Source organism: Vigna radiata, chromosome 2, assembly GCF_000741045.1.
Source record: "Vigna radiata var. radiata cultivar VC1973A chromosome 2, Vradiata_ver6, whole genome shotgun sequence".
Taxonomy (NCBI): domain Eukaryota; kingdom Viridiplantae; phylum Streptophyta; class Magnoliopsida; order Fabales; family Fabaceae; genus Vigna; species Vigna radiata.
Genome location: NC_028352.1, coordinates 4,215,188 through 4,232,155, shown reverse-complemented (window position 1 = coordinate 4,232,155; position 16,968 = coordinate 4,215,188). Strand labels below are relative to the sequence as shown.

At 32.7% G+C, this 16,968-nt stretch overlaps 2 protein-coding genes across 9 annotated transcripts; one reads left to right on the top strand and one right to left on the bottom strand.

Moving 5' to 3' along the window:
* The first annotated feature begins 20 nt into the window (after window positions 1-20).
* Window positions 21-2,711, top strand: LOC106755670 (cytochrome c-type biogenesis protein CcmE). Of its 8 annotated transcripts, none has more exons than XM_022778410.1 (2): window positions 21-925; window positions 2,400-2,711. In XM_022778410.1, the coding sequence occupies exon 1, from the start codon at window positions 178-180 to the stop codon at window positions 910-912; it is 735 nt and encodes a 244-aa protein (XP_022634131.1). In that variant the 5' UTR covers window positions 21-177; the 3' UTR covers window positions 913-925; window positions 2,400-2,711. The 8 variants fall into 8 exon arrangements, with proteins under 8 accessions (XP_022634131.1, XP_022634129.1, XP_022634128.1 ...); XM_022778408.1 differs by having other exon boundaries at window positions 2,307-2,711; XM_022778407.1 differs by lacking the exon at window positions 2,400-2,711 and adding an exon at window positions 1,679-1,911.
* Window positions 2,712-3,124: 413 nt separating this feature from the next.
* LOC106754337 (PI-PLC X domain-containing protein At5g67130) lies at window positions 3,125-7,481 on the bottom strand. The gene is made up of 9 exons (XM_014636353.2): window positions 7,303-7,481; window positions 7,079-7,168; window positions 6,870-6,992; window positions 6,642-6,779; window positions 4,746-4,844; window positions 4,351-4,654; window positions 3,895-4,118; window positions 3,694-3,780; window positions 3,125-3,553 (listed from the first exon to the last, which is right to left on the bottom strand). Exons 1-9 carry the CDS (start codon window positions 7,306-7,308, stop codon window positions 3,362-3,364), a joined length of 1,263 nt encoding a protein of 420 aa, XP_014491839.1. The 5' UTR covers window positions 7,309-7,481; the 3' UTR covers window positions 3,125-3,361.
* Between the last annotated feature and the right edge of the window lie 9,487 nt (window positions 7,482-16,968).

Here is a 16,968-nt window from a genome sequence, read left to right as displayed (position 1 = left end):
TTATTGATTTTTGTTTTTTCATTTTTTCATTTCATGGGTACATTCAATAGCACGAGAAACTTCTCCGTTACGTCGGGTTGTTGAGTTTCAGCTTCAGCCATGGCGGCGGCTTAGTCTAATTCAGAATCCTAAACCCAACAATCATTCATTACTCCCATTCACTTTACCAAGGCAAAAATGGCTTCGTCACTCGCACTCCGATTCAGATCCCATCTTCTTCGCACCGCCTCACTCCTCCCCTCTTCCCTCCGCCGCCCTCCATTCCAACCCTCGTCGCCACTCCTCTCCGCCCAACGCCTCCTCTCCACGGCGCGCCGCTCGGCGCCACGCTCGCGGAAGTCGGTCGACATCGGCGCGCGCGCCCGGCAGCTCCAGACGCGGCGCCTCTGGGCCTACGCCCTGACTTTTAGCGGCCTCGCAGGGTTCGTGGTGATCGTGCTCAACAACTTTCAAGACCAGTTGGTGTTCTACATCACTCCCACAGATGCGCTTGAAAAGTACGCGACCAATCCCTCCAAGGCGCGGTTCCGGTTGGGAGGCTTGGTTCTCGAAGGCAGCGTGGTTTACCCGAAGTCGAAGCCGGAGGTGGAGTTCGTCATCACCGATCTGATCACTGACATCGTGGTCCGGTACGAGGGTTCCTTGCCGGACTTGTTCAGGGAAGGGCATTCCGTGGTGGCGGAAGGGATCGTGAAACCGTTCACGGAGGAGATCAAGAAGGAGGTGTCGACAAATAACGTGTCCGAGAAGGCGAGGAGATTAGAGTGTTATTTTTCTGCCGTGGAGGTTCTCGCTAAGCACGATGAGAAGTATATGCCGAAAGAAGTTGCCGCTGCTATTGAGAAGAATAAGAAGATTATTGAAGAAGCTGCCGCTGTCAGCGTAGCGGCGGAGGTACCCAAGACCACCTAGATGGATATTCACGGTATTGATCAATTTTTGAAATTACAGATAGAGTGTCGTCATTTTTTAGAGATGAGGATGGATTATTTAACTATAGGATGAGAAATTTTTTAGAGTAATAATTAGGATGGAATATGGATAAAACAAATCAATTTTGATCAATTATTACATGGGGCAATTGTTCCCTGTCGTTGTAATGCATTGTTGTGCGATTATGTTTCTTAATAAATGTTTAGCCCAATGATAATGTAGCTCTTTTTAAACTCCGCTCTGAAAATAGTTTTAGCTACTGCTGGTTGTATAATTTGGGTTACATGTTTGGTCCGGAATGGGGTTTAAAGTTGTGCCCTTGGATTGATATGGTTTAACACTGGTAATGGATTTGTGCTTTCATTCCCCTCCTGTTAGAGAGTTGTCTCAGAAGGGCATCTGATTATGCTAAGCTGAAGTTTGTGCAGTGTTTTGGATCATGATGTGAATGCCTGGAAATGGTTTCTAGTTACATAAGCCAAGACTGTGGGGATCTTGAACTTCATTTGATGATTTTAACCCATTGCAATTTAGAAATTTGAATTCCATTTGTGGTTTAAGCGCCTAACCTTTGTAAATATGTGATGTGACATAGTTTATTCATGGACAGAGGCCTGACTTCGGTTTTGCTGGTCGTAGCGTGTTAGAGCTTTTACTTTGTAGGATCCAGATTGTTTCTGGAGTATATATAGTGTAGAGCAGTACAAGGCATCCTAGTTGGGCAAATAACCTTCTTTGTATGCAGGAAAATAGATAAGGAGGGTGTGCAATGTTAAAATATGTAGCCATTGTTAAGTATTCAAATTTCGAAACATCCTATACAACTTTGATATGTACGGCCTTGTTATTTTAATTTTCCATCTTGTCCTCAGAATGTCTACAATGATAGAAACGATAATTAGGGCCTTAAAGCAATAGATCATGAATGAATGACTGGCAACCTGAAAGCAATAGGGTAACTGGGCAATCTTAGCATTGCATTTGGCTTTGAATAGTACTGCAATGGACCAAATGCAGTGTATGTGTCTAAGAAGCATTGATATTTCACTAACACTCTTCCTTTACCTTTGGACGCTTCTATCTTTTTTCTTTTTATCATTTCTAAACTTCCATACAAATACAAAATGGGATGCCGCAATGATTAGATAAATAAAGGCATTAATTGCATCTATACTGACTAATGCTAACTTGCAGAATATGGATATCTGTATTTTAATTTAGCATCCGTGTTTTTTAGTTAATAGTATATCAATTTTCATGTAACGTAGAGGTTACTTGTTATTTAATAAATTTGTTGCATCCACGTTTTGGTGTCTGTTCTGTATCTTTGCTTCCACGGTGTTTATAGTCTAATGGAGCTACTATCGTACTAGGGTCGCTGTTAAACCCTTATATTCACCGCTACTTAGGCCTACATCAGTGATCACTTCATTTCACTCTGCTTTTTCTTTCGCAAAATGTGATAGGAGCAGTCTTTCTATTCTCCCCTGCCTCCACTTATAAAAAGTCGGATGACGGTAAAGAAAAAATAAACGAAAACGAAGCTTTACCTATTCCAGTCTTCATTTTTTTTGACTTGTGATACGTGTAGAATTAAAGTTTCCAGCTGTCGTGGTAAGTGCTAAGTGCCTGAAGATGGATGCTTTGGGTGACAATTTTCATTTCATTAAATTTAACTTAAATCTTGTGTGTATAATGGGCATTGTTGATCGGTTGGGGCGGCCTAGTTTGTACCACATTCAGCTTGCTCATTTGCAAACCTGCATAACTTTTTGGAAGTTCTTTTTAGATGTAGCACTCAGGGTAAAATGCAAGTCGGATGAAATATAAGAATTTTTGTTTAAGAAAAAAAGGTATAATGGACTTTACGTTATAGTATGCGCAATTTAAGGGAGGATGAAAGTCATTTCCTTGCACAGATGATGAAAACCCCCCAAAAGAAACTGTACTTTTGAAATTCAGGATAAAGCTTAAGCTTAAAATTCAAACAGTAAGCTGAAAAAAAGATAGTTTTCTTGATAATACTGATTGGGGGAAACATTAACTGATGCACGAACTAACGAGTTTCACAAAAAAAAAAAAAAAAAAAAAAAACTAAGGGGAACTGTTACCATTCAATAGTTAGATGGCTACCACGATATTCTTAAAACAAGTTACCTTAAAATTAACGACCTTTGAGAAACAAGTGTTATAGAAAGAAGTGCTTTGACGAGCAAGATTTTGATTAGTTTCTCAGGATGTCAATCATCAAACAGAGTGTTATAGAAAGGAGTCAGAAGACAACCATAAAGTGTGTCGTGTGATGAAGAATGACCCAGATTCCATACAATACTAGGAATCAAATTGGGCGAACCATTTTGAACTACGTTTACAACATACATGCACGCATATCTTCAATGATAAGAAACTACTCAAAGCTAATGACATTCTATAACCATGCCAACAAAGTTATCGTCGCCAAAATCACCACAACCGTTTGCATCAACTTGGTTGTTCTACGAATATAAGCATTGTTTGCATGATTATTATTTTGAGACTGCTGGTTGTCGGAGGGTGTTTCTGTCGCAGGTGGAGGTGGAGAAATGGGAGGAACATCACAAGTGCCAAACGTAGCGTTTGCCTGCGTGTCATTGATACACAGTTTAATAAATTGATCTCTCTACATTTCGTAATATAGGATCAATTTCGTTACTTTACATAGGTATAAACGCAGTAGTAAGCAGTAACTACACATGAGGTGAAAGAAAATCGAAACCAAACCTTGCAATAGGCAATGTTGCCACAGCCACAAGTGAGATGGCCATTTGCTTCATCAACTGCTTCTGGTGCTCCTCCGCCATCACTCCTCTTTAAAACATCATTATTATCATCAATAAATTTCAAATATTTTTTAGGCTAAGTGGAGAGTAATTAATGATTAAACTGATTTGTGATTTGACTAAAAGTCAGACAAGCACCTACCTGGTAATAATCAACAGCAATGAAATTTGGCCAACGACTGTCGGCTGCATCATGACAAGTCTTCATCATGCCAAGCAGTGGAGCCGAATTATCAGCACAGGCTTGACTTCGATTAGGAGCAGAATGAAAATAATTTACCAAAACTAACGATCTAGACTTTGTGTTCATTGCAGGAGATTCTGCACGGCTTGGACAAGAACCAGCTTTCATCCCCTCATCTCCATCTGTAATTCCCACGCATATTAATAATCAACATTCAGAAAAAAAATATGTTTTTACTGTTATACTTTAAACATATATAAATTTAAATCATCACTTCCCTTTTTAAAGTGGGGAGGTGTTAAATTTATGTATAAGCTAAATTTCAAAACTAAATTCATCTTTAGTACTTCTGAGTCAAAATGCAGAAGTAAAATATGTTTCCTACGAAAATGCAGAGGCAGGTAGGGAACTTACATTGGTTTTCTACAACGTATGTCCACTGATAAGCGATGCCCTCGGAAGCTTCCTTGGCTGATTTGGAGGTGAAGACCACTAGGCGCTGATTCTTCTGTATCATATCATCAACAGTTGGCCAATCTCCGCCATTCTTGGGCATGCGAGACACTGGGAACATGTACTTGCTTAGCCCCGAAGCTTTGAACAAGTTTGTTAAACCCTGAGAGGATTTGACGTAGTCCTCTATGAAGATGGTGATAATTTCAGATGGATTTGCATCTAGAAATGATCGCATGTCTTTAAGCACGTTTATGGCAGGTTGCTGCACATTCGTATGGAAATTTCAATGTTACAACACGACAAATATTTTCGACCAAACTTCTAGGTCGCACATTATGAAGATGGTCACTTACAAATGCAGTGAAGTTGTAACATGTGCCTTGGGCGGAGTGACATAACCACACATCGTTTAGGAAATCATACATATCTAACATGAATCCTCTCACGCCGTTCTGTCGGAGATCCAATAGAAAAAAAAAAGAATCAAGAAACAAGGAGATTGTGAATAAAATTATAAAGGATTCATAATCATATATTAAAACATCAACATTAAACTATTCTAATAATGTTAGTGCTTTGTTTTTACACTACATCCCTAAATTTAGAGGAACAAAATTATAGTTGAATTTACAAATGATGCGGGGCAAATTTGAATTTCTCATGTTTTTTCTCAAATTCATCAAAATCTTTATCCTTGAATTTAACCGGTCGGATAATTCAAAATGGATTATATTACGTTGTTAATGTGATTAATTCATTCATCACATCAGAACCTAAACTTAAAGTGTACTACTTATTTGTTAAAAACATAACCCTCCAAGACTTTTTCTCTCTTTTATTTTTCTTTAAAAAAAAAAGAGTCAAAAAAGACAAGACAGCTAGTTTATGTTTGAATTATTATGCAAGTGGCACATGATTCAGACTGACCATCGATGTTTTTCAAACAAAAACGGCCACTGTGTTTAAAAGTTACAAAATTAATTCTACAAATTTAATATAAATATGATTAAGATTAATATTAGTTCACATAAAACTTTGAAATTGAATTTGTTAAAATCAATACTGCCGTAAGCAAAAGCTGAGTGGCAGTGATTTATTTTCTAATAGACAAACAGAGGTTGAGAGTGCCAATTCCCAAAGTAAGCTTTATCCAAAGTAATATATGCTTTGTGATAATTGTATTTTTTTTTTATATCCACAAATAAAATATTCGATTTTTAAATTATAATTTATACAATACAAATTCAAAATTTATAGAATACAAGTTGATAACTTTATCCAAAAACTACTGGCTAGTTTGGCTTCTGTACTATACCAATTAAAAAACTTTCGTTCACATGGTAAACGAATGCAAACAAAGACAAAAACAATAAAGGGATAGAACCCGCCCAATGCATGTCGATATGCCTAGAAGCTTAATAGTCCTTCCAAAATGCATAAATTCCTTTCAAAAAAAAATTCCTTACTTTGAAGGAAATTAAAAAAAAAAATTTAAGATTACTACTTTTAAAATAAGCCTCTTAACATAAATTTAAAACATTTTATATTATTTTTTTAAAATAAAAGTGTTAACAACATAAATTTTACGAACTTTATAAATTTATTATTATTATTATTATTATTATTATTATTATTATTATTATTATTATTATTTAATTCTGAGCTTTACCACGTTGGTTTGTTATTTACGTATCTTCCCGTTGATATTTTTTAATTTTCACAACCAGTTAAATTTCCAAATATTAATGATGTATACCAAAAAAAAACACATAATTTTGCCGTCAAATTTTACAAAAACAATATTGTTAACTTTGTATTATTTTTATAAGACGTCATTACTTTACTAGAAATCTAATAACGTATGGATAAAATATGAGATACAAAACATAAATAGTAAAATTCATAAAATGGTGATAGTTTAGAGATAAAATGTAAATTTGAGGTAATTATTTATAATTTCTTAATAAGTATTTATATCAAAGTCATATATACGCATTGCGAAACCCAAAAAGATACCCTTTTTGAAAATTGCCAGTATAATCTTTTTCTTGGTTGTCGTATGCCATATTCCGAATTTACTAATTAATCAATAAATTAATACCTGTTAAGCATAATCAAAGGTTCAATCCTTGAGCAATTAGCAAGCGTGTCGCTATTCTCTGTTTTGTTTAATCCATGGCTGCACATTACTATTCCCTATTCCCATTTCCAGATTATTATGATTAAAAAACAGGGATAGAGAATCTTACTTTGAGTTGTTCAGCAACGGTGTCTTCTTGGTTCATCGGTGCTAAAATGACGGAACCGGTGGCCGATCTAGCTCCGGCCAGAGCAAAAGAATTATGAGTTGTGAGCCATGAATACCGGTTAAACGGTAATCCTTTCACCTGAACGGAATCCAAAATCCAAAATCCAAAACCATTAACATTGATTCGAACTCTGAAAGAAAAAATAAAATTGGGAAAAGGACCCCTAACCTTAGAACTGGGATTCAAAGGTTGTATCCGCGAACATCTCGGTCGGGTATTTCCATTCGCGGGACATGTCTGGCAGCTGAGTCCTGCATCGCATTTGTTGTCCGACCCGCAAGTTTCTCCGATCTGCTACCTCGGACTCAGTCACAACAACATAAAAAATAAATCTAACGTAATTTTATTAGAATTTCAGCGTTTATTAGAAAAACGACCTTGGAGCCGAAGGAAGAGGTGAAGAGACAAAATGCGATTAGCACAAGCTGCGGTCGTAAATCAAGGATGCCAATGCTACTGTGTAGCCTCTGCAGAAAATGAAACATCATATGGATTAATGTGCGAAATTGAAAGGATTAAGAAAAAAGATAAGGCAATATTGTGAATATTTAATGTGGATATAAATGTAAGAAAGCTAACCAAGCGTAGAACTTTTGGTTACCTTCATTGTTGTGTTCCGGTCTGAGAAAGTTTTTGAGCAGAGAAACTTGTTTTTTGAAAGAGGAAAGTTCTTACATGAATAAAAGGACAGTGGATTCGGTAGAGGAAGGTGGGAAACTAACGAGGTAAGCTCTGATATTACACAACAACTCAATTAGGTATTATAGTGCAGTCTATCTTACTATTCTATTCTCCTGCGTTGCCTTTATGCATTCTTTTTATTTTCTTTTTCAATTTACTGTTTTTTCTTCTCTTTAATTAGGTTTTCAAACGCGTTTATAAATTTCCACAGAGATCAAAATAATGGAAAAAATAAAGTAAAAAAATAATGAAAAACGTGTTATTATTTTATTTTTATTTATCATAGATTGGCGAAAGTGAAACTGATCAAATAAAATAAAAGCTAAAAATGCTTGGTTCAAGAAAAATATAAAATAAAAGGTAAAAAATAAAATGAAATGTATTAATAGAATCTGTTCATTTTTAGTTTTTCTTTCTATTTTCTTCATCAAACAATTATAATTAAATTCTCCTAAATTATTTTTACTTGGCCTTCTTTTAACCCAAGAAAGTAATGGTCCTGTAGTTGTTAATAATAATCAATGAGTGCAGAGGACAATAATTGAATGAGTAAAACTTTAGAAGATTAAACCTGTTGGATGTTTCAAATTATTTTATGCTGACAAAATCTTAGTGTCTTTGTTTATTCAACGGGTGACTTTTACATAATAAAAAAAATGTATTTTTAACAATACTGGGGACATCTACTTTTTTTATGTGATTAAAAAATTAATTTCAATTACATGGTACTTGAATTATAGGATATAATTAAGATACATTGGAAATAATTTATTGTTTTATCTTCAAATTATAAACGATTGTGTATTTATGTATGACAAGTTTATTTAATTTCATAATATTTAGTTTCAAATCATACTTAACATAACCTACTTGATTAATGATGTAAAAGTTATGTCGTAACCATGCATTAAAAATAATTTCCTAAAATTTATCTTCAGATAAAAATTACTTTCGTTAAAAGAAAAATCAATGGTTTGAATTTGAATGACGCGTTTACAAAATTATTGCAGGAAAAAAAAATATTTTATTTAGGTTTAATTTAATATTATAAAATTAGTTTAGGTAAAACTTTTATTTATTTATCATTATAGATAATTTGATAGTTATCTATAGTATCTTATCATAAATCCCAAATATTAAATTTAACTGGAATAACTTTTTAATGATAATATGTAATATAATGTAGAAAATGATTTCGATGATGGTTGAAAGAGTCTTTTTATTATGACTTTTGAATCATCATTGAAACATCCATCCTTAAGAGTTTGATAAAAACAACGATAATTGAAATGATTATCGTTAAAATTCCAAACCACGATGATTTATAGGCATCGTTGTTAAAAAATAAATTAAATAAAATTTATGTAAAATTTTATAATGACGGTTTGCACTAAACTATCATTTATTTTCTAGTAATTATTTAATAAAACAAAACCAAATACACTTTATCTTGACAGAGTAAATACTATTGATTATTACTCAATGATTTGAAAATTCATAAATTGTTAACGTACGTCAAACATCAAAGGCACACGTTAAGATAATAAAATGCATCTAAAATTGCGTGGAACATACCATGAAAAAAAAAAAAAACAACTACGTGGAACATTCTTTGAAAAAAACAAGTACGTGGAACATACATGTTCTCTATACAGTTGAAGAACTAAATCACGACACGCATATATATTTATTATACTATATAATATTACATATTATAACTATATGGATTACTATAAACAAAAATTCAAAGTGAAACTGCATTCCCTGGAACATTCAGAAAAGTGATATGGTAATAGACACAGAAATATATTACTACTACTAAATTGGAAGGGATGTCTCTGCATATGCCACTTCAGTTTCGGTTAAATCATGAAAGTTATTTGAATGTGGAATTGTTCTCTCTTTTGACATTTGTAAGGATTTTGAATGCTGTAATGGAATTCAAAATGATCTTGGACTTTTTATGTGGCATATTATATACTTAAAGCATCATCACTAATGTCCTTATAATTTATTGCCACTTGCCCTAAAAATACCAAAATTCAACATATTAATAACTATGAGAGAGTAGGTAGTTTTTCCAATAACCCCTTGCTATATATGTTTAAATTGTGGCAAAAAGCTTCTAATTATTAATAGACCGTGAGTTAATATATTTTGGCTGATAAAAACTAAGCTATTAACAATTAACATGCATCTATATTATAAAAATAATTGTATCTTGTTTTTTTTTTTTCAGAGAGAAAATAAAAGGTTTTTTCATTGATTTAGCCCATAATTTTTGTTTATATCAACTTGGTTCCTTCTTGTTAAGTGACCAATTATAGAAAACTTTTAATCATAAAGTCCAAACAATTTATCAACTACATTAAATGATACTATATTGTATGTAGCTTGTATATTTTATGCAATGTCTATTTGTCAACTAGCAAAGATAACACTTAGCCTTTCTAAATGTCTTGCAAATTTGTCTTACGTTAACTACCGGCTATGGATGCAAATCTTGTTAATTGTTAACATTTATAGATATTGACTAATAAATTTTTAAAATTCTTCTCAAGGTAAATTCACATTCTTATGAAAGTTATATTAAGTAAAATTTTTACTTAGTTATATATTTATTTCATTTTGTTATTGAAGTGAGATAATCAATACATATGCTTCATATCAGACATGTATATATTAAGTGCAGATTAGATATTAATAAATAATCAAATATCGAACGAGACAATATATTTAACACATAATAAATTTTGTTATACAAAATTTAAAAATACTTTAATATCTTTTTAAAATTTGTATTTGTCTAACTTGATTCTATAAACTTATTTTATAATGTGAGATTTTCATCTACTATATTATTAATTCACTTTATTTTTAGTCAATATAAATTTTTTTTAGTAATAATAAAAAAAACTTTCACATCTTTATATATATATGTATATATATATATATATATATAAAGAGTTATTTCTTCCCCACCTTCATGAGTCCAATTTTTACCCATATTTTGAAATGTTATGAATATAATTTTTTATATTTCAAATTATACATTTTGAAAAAAAAATAAGAAAATATGTTTTAGATTTGATAATCTTGAATACAAATTATAATCCAAAAAAAAAATGCATTTTAAATAGTATATATATTCTCAAGTATGAAATAAATAATATATTCTAAAATGCAGAATTTAGATTTTTGAATCCAATTTACTAATGTGCTGCAAGAAATTTATGGAAATATTACACTAAACTTTTAAAACGATATCTTTATTTTTATGTCTCATAGTCACTTTATCTTTGACTTTAATTTGATATTTCTGTAAAATAGATATTGGAGTCGTTTTTGAATTATAACTCAAACTTTATTTTATTTTTCATTCATCTCATATTAATAACTCAACCTTTACTGTTCATGAATAATTTTAAACAAGTTTCTTTTGAGGTGAATATTTGAATGTCAAATATAATTTGTAATAATCTATCTTTAAGAGAATACAAGAATTTTTTTGTCATTTGAAATATTAATTTACTCACTAAAACATTGATTCGAGAATCACAATTCTGATTTTGTCATTTTTCTAAATTTCAAAAGTAATTTAGATTCTAAATATAAAATTTTATTAGTGATTATTTGGTAACCATGTATTGTCAAATGTATGAATTTCATATTTCTTTTTTACGTGAAAAGAAGTAAAAATATTTTCATCAACTAATTAGTACAACATTTTCAGAATTATAACCTTCTTATTAACATGAACTACTGATATGGTTTTCCCCAAAGCTCGCCGCCAACTGTAGGCCTTACGGCCCAAAATCATGTCTTTAGAGACTAATTTGATTGAGTTTTTCCTCCACCTAATAATTACTTCTTCCACTCCAATATCTTATAAGAATAGCTCAATCTATCTCATCATAACAACGTCATAGAATGTGAAACTATATTTTAAAATATAAAATATAAGACATTTTCATGTGATTTGAAATTATCTAAAAACATGTAACAGCAAAAAAATAAATAAATAACAAAAAAACTAACTATTAAAACATTTATCAGCAAAATAAATATAGATAAAAAAGAAGTTTCCTATTTCTTTTAGACACGAGTAATAACAGATAATATATAATATATTTACTTCTTTAGTCACGAATAATAATACCATCATCCACTTTTATATTTATTTGATATAGAATATAAGGATAAAATGATTAAAAAGCGTAAAATTTTTTAATTTTTTAAGAAAGAAGAGAGTAAAAAATAAGTAAAGATAATACGACATATGCTTTTCATTACATGGATGAACTCTTTGACCGACACTTATTTCAAGTTATAGGTTTATAGCTGTTTGTTTGATGACTTTGGTTGCTAGCTCTGTTTTGAATATGTGCTGTTGGCAGTTAATCAGGATTTATCAGTCTTCTGTTTATAAGTATGCAACTTGTGTTGATTGGATCTACTGGTTATCATCTATGACATGTTTGACCATTATGATTATCCGTGACAACTGCAATTTAATGTAATGTTTGAAAATATGGGTTAGAGGTATGTGTTTTTCCTGTATGTGTTTTCTCTTCTAATGATTTGTTTGGTTCATTACACTTTGTAAGAACACCATGTAAATCAAAACTCAAATGCTGTATATTTGTCTCATTTTTAGTAGAGAAGCTCAAGTAATAAATCACGCCCTAACCAATCATTAGGGAAGAAGAATAAGATAATACAACAATATCAAAGTTATCAAGAAAACCACTCACTTGCAGAATGATAGATGTGAACAGAATCTGAAAAAAGGAAAAATTGGATACAGATTGAAGAATTAATGGCATAGAAGGGCAATGAGAGAGAGGAGCAGTGAGGAGAAAACAAATGCTCCAGAGTAAGTGGTGAAAAATCCAGCTCCGGCGTCCATGGTGGGTGCCGGCGCCGGTGCTTGAGGAAACTCACTGGTTTGTGCCCTCACTCCGGCAGCAAACGCAAGGCCAACCAAGAAAAACATGAAAAAGAACATCGTTCTGCTCTTGCTAATGCCTGCCATTTTTCTGAGACAAAAGATAATAATGAAGTAACTGGAAGATAGCTTGAGCTAGAGTGGTGGCGGTAGGGGTAAGTAAATTGCTATGGTATCTTGTGCTGTTAGTGAGAAACAAGATCACTAATTTATAGGCTGTATTTGATTAAAGATTAGCGAAGAATTAGGTTAATTTTTGAGTTTAGATGGCAAAGTCTATGTGATTTGAATGATTTGTGGTTGGTGTAGGTCCGGCTCAGACACTAGACAGAGCATGTTGTGGTCCCTTCAAACAGCAGGATTCAAACGGCTATTCCATGCTTTTATGTTTGCTGAAAACTCAGACCGGTATCAGGACATGTGTCGCCAACATCCAGCGGTGTGCCCCTCCATAATTTCTTTTCAAATTATGACTAAATTATTGTTGGAATCTGCCAAAAGAAAAATTCAATAAAATATAAGCAAAAAGACAGATATAATACGATAAACAATTATAAGATCAGTAGTACAATGAACGGAATAATAGTGTGTAAATATTTTTGTTCTTAAAAGGTTCTGCATGGCCATGTTGGCTAAGGTTTCGCAGATCTTACAGTGTTTGACAGTATACGAATAATTTATCCTGCACTGTATAAAACTTTATATTTTCGTTTTAATTCGACTTTTGACTGTCAAACAAAAGATAGAGAATAAAGGGTAAAAGACAAATGAACCGACATTTTTTCAAATTCTGATAATGCATTGAAATTTTTAATATTCATAATAACTTTATCTAATTCGTGTAAGCTGGGAAAATCCTGCTGGTTCATGTAAGTTAAATCTTTAGATGCGACTCTTCATTTTTAAATAACAAATAAATTATTACTTTTAGTTTAATTGATTGTGTTGGTGTTATATTTTTATTTCTAGTTCATTTAAAACAATGTTTTTGTTATTATTGACAAGTAGTATATAACTTGGCGTTGTTTGTTTTGTAGTTATAATAAAAGGTTGATATATCCATACTTTTCAATAAAAAAAAATAATACGTCGTAACGAAAAAGCTATGGTTCAAGTTAACTACTAACGTACAATTATTTTAAAAAAATTTCATTAAAATTTAAAACCTGGTCTATTCAACATAAAATAAAATGAATAGGGTCGATGATTGGGCAGTGAATATTCTAAAACAGCTCGAAAAATGCTGGAAATGAATGTGCACCCGCACCTTTCTCGATCACAAACCAGACATACTAATAAATCAATGTTTTAATCCTCTAAACTCTTTCTATATAACATCGTTTTCCTTGTATTGATGCCACAGATTTCATCATCTACCAAACTCAAATTCTGGTATCTATATCAGCAACTTTCTCAGAATATGGAAATGATGAATATCTCGAGCACAACGATCAAATTGTTGAAACTTCATTCTCGTCTTCTTTCGCCTTTTACAAGCAGAGTTGCAGCAAATTGCTAAATCTATGAAAAAGAAAGATACCAATTTCACATTATTGCTTATGTTCCTTTCACTATTGCATATGCAAACATTCTGCAGAAGCCAACTTGCACTTCGTTTCATATAAATGTTGAAATCCCATATATCAACTGCAGGGAGGGTTAAAGTATAATATATATGTTAAAAAAACGTATTCATACCAAATATTCAATAAATCTAAATATATCAAACAAGCACATTTAATCATATTCAGATTTACAAGAATGAAAACAGAAACAGAAAGACCAACCTCCAACCATTGTTGTATGCTTGCTTAATTTATGGTTTTTGAACCCTTGCTCTTAAAACACGATAGTGATATATGAAGTAAAAAGTAGGCTCAGTGATCTGATAAGAAATTTTCTGTAGTCTGTAGTACTCCAAAAACCATCACAGAGTATTTAACGTTATTGTTGCGGGAATCATGGGCACACCCACACACGTTTGAAAACAGTTTTTATTTAAAATGAGACACTTTCATAATATTAACGACTTTTATAATATTAACTGAAAAAGAAATAAAATAAATGGGAAAAGATATAATCTTAAAATGTAACCTCTTTTCTGCATAAGGCTAACATTCTCCCACTTGGTCCATTTTATTCAACCATCAAACGTAATAAGAGACCAAATATATGAATCATGGTGACAGTTCCTCTAATAATGAGTATTATCTCCCATGTATTACGATGTATTTAGTCTCACATCACAAGCTCTTAACTTTAATGAATAAACCATATGTTTATTCTAGGTCACAACTAAATGAGTTTTCTGAAAGTAATTAATTATGTGCACAAATAATTGAGAAAACATCAAACTTAATAAGAGTTTTATCAAAATGAAAGTACTTACAATGATTGTCATATCATGGAACCAAGTCCCATTCTCGTTACATGATCCTTAAAATTCTTTGATGGCATGCCTTTAGTTAAAGGATCAGCAATCATCAACTCAGTGCTAATGTGCTCAATGACCACTTTCTTTTCTTTAACATGTTCTCTTATGGCTAGATATTTAATATCGATGTGCTTACTTCGACTTCCACTTTTATTATTCTTAGCCATGAAAACAGCAGCAGAGTTATCACAATACAACTTCAGTGGCCTAGCAATTGAGTCCACAACTCTAAGGCCAAATATAAAACTCTTCAACCATACACCATGTGAAGAAGTCTCAAAACAAGAAACGAACGCAGCTTCCATAGTAGAAGTAGCAGTCAAGGTCTGCTTTTTGCTACTCCAAGATACTGCTCCATCAGCTAACATAAAAATGTAACCAGACGTTGATTTTCGTGAATCAACGCAACCAGCATAGTCTGAATCGGAGTAGCCAATCACTTCTAAATTAACAGTTCGTCTATACATGAGCATGAAATCTTTTGTTCCTTGAAGATATCTCATTACTTTCTTTGCAGCTTTCCAGTGGTCAACACCTGGATTACTCTATTATCTTCCTAAAACCCCAACTGCAAATGCAATGTCAGGTCTAGTACAAACTTGAGCATACATAAGACTTCCGACAGCTGAAGCATATGGAATATTTTTCATCTGTTCCCGCTCAAGATCATTTTTCGGGCATTGACTTAATTCAAATTTGTCACCCTTTACAATGGGAGCTACACTTGGTGAACAATTCTTCATGTTAAACCTCTCTAAAACTTTGTTAATATAGGTCTCTTGAGACAAACCCAAAATGCCTCGAGATCTTTCCCTATGGATCTTAATGCCAATGACATAAGATGCCTCTCCCATTTCCTTCATGTCAAAGTTCTTTGAGAGAAATTGTTTCACTTCATATAGCAAACCATTATCGTTGGTTGCAAGCAAAATGTCATCCACATATAAAACAAGGAAACAAATCTTACTCCCACTGACCTTTTGGTATATACATTGATCCATGACGTTTTCTTCAAAACCAAATGAAGTGATAACATCATGAAACTTTAGATACCATTGGCGGGAGGCTTGTTTTAATCCATAGATGGATTTATTAATCTTACATACCAAGTGCTCACTGTCTTTAGAAGAGAATCCTTCAGGTTGTTTCATGTAAACCTCTTCCTCTAGATCACCATTAAGGAATGTTGTTTTCACATCCATTTGATGTAACTCAAAGTTAAATGAGCTACTAATGCCATAATTACTCGGAAGGAATCTTTCTTAGATACAAGAGAAAATGTCTCTGTGTAGTCAATTCCTTCTCTCTAAGTGAATCCTTTGGCAACAAGTCTTGCCTTATGTCTCTCAATGTTGCCTTTCGAGTCCTTCTTGGTTTTGAAGACCCATCTACATCCAATGAATTTTACACTATCAGGCAACTGAACGAGATCCCAGATTTTGTTGGATGCTATAGAATCCATCTCGTCTTTCATAGCATCATACCATAGGTTTGATTCTTTAGAACTCATGGCTTGTGAAAACGTTTCAGGATCATTTTCGGCTCCAATGTTGTAATCCGATTCTTGTAAATACACTTCATAATCACTAGAAATTGTTGGTCTTCTGATTCTAGTATATCTTCTTAATGTTGTCTCAACTGGTTGTTCAACATTTACTTGTTGCTCCTCGTCAACAACTTGATATATATTATCATTTTCAGCAATTTGTGGAACTTCAATTATTGGTTGTTCAATATGCTTTTGAACTGGAGGAGAGTGAATGACTACCAATCTTTCATTTGATTGAGAGGTTTGAGCTTCATAGTGATCTTTTTCAAGATCAACGTCTTGATTTAAATCACTCCCACTAATCAAGTCATTTTCAAGAAACTTTGCATTTCTTGATTCCACATTCCTAGTGTTATGATTTGGACAATAGAATCTATACCCTTTTGGACTTTTCAGCATATCCAATGAAATACCCACTAATAGTCCTTGGGTCTAGTTTCTTCTCTTGTGGATTATAAATTCTTACTTCAGACGGACATCCCCAAACGCGTACATGTCGTAAACTAGGTTTCCAACCTTTGAATAACTCAAAAGGTGTTTTTAAAACAGCCTTAGTTGGGACCCGATTTACTATATTCACAGCCGTCTTAAGTGCTTCAGTCCACAAGAACTGAGGAAGTTTTGAATTACTCCTCATACTTCTCACCATATCCAT

Coding starts and splice junctions, on each gene's coding strand:
- LOC106755670 (XM_022778410.1), top strand. CDS start 178: ATGGCTTCGTCACTCGCACTCCGATTCAGATCCCATCTTCTTCGCACC.
- LOC106754337 (XM_014636353.2), bottom strand. Junction 3,781..3,894: donor TTGCTGTTGATTATTACCAG/GTAGGTGCTTGT, acceptor GATGTTTTAAAG/AGGAGTGATGGCGGAGGAGC. Junction 3,554..3,693: donor GCAACATTGCCTATTGCAAG/GTTTGGTTTCGA, acceptor AATGACACGCAG/GCAAACGCTACGTTTGGCAC.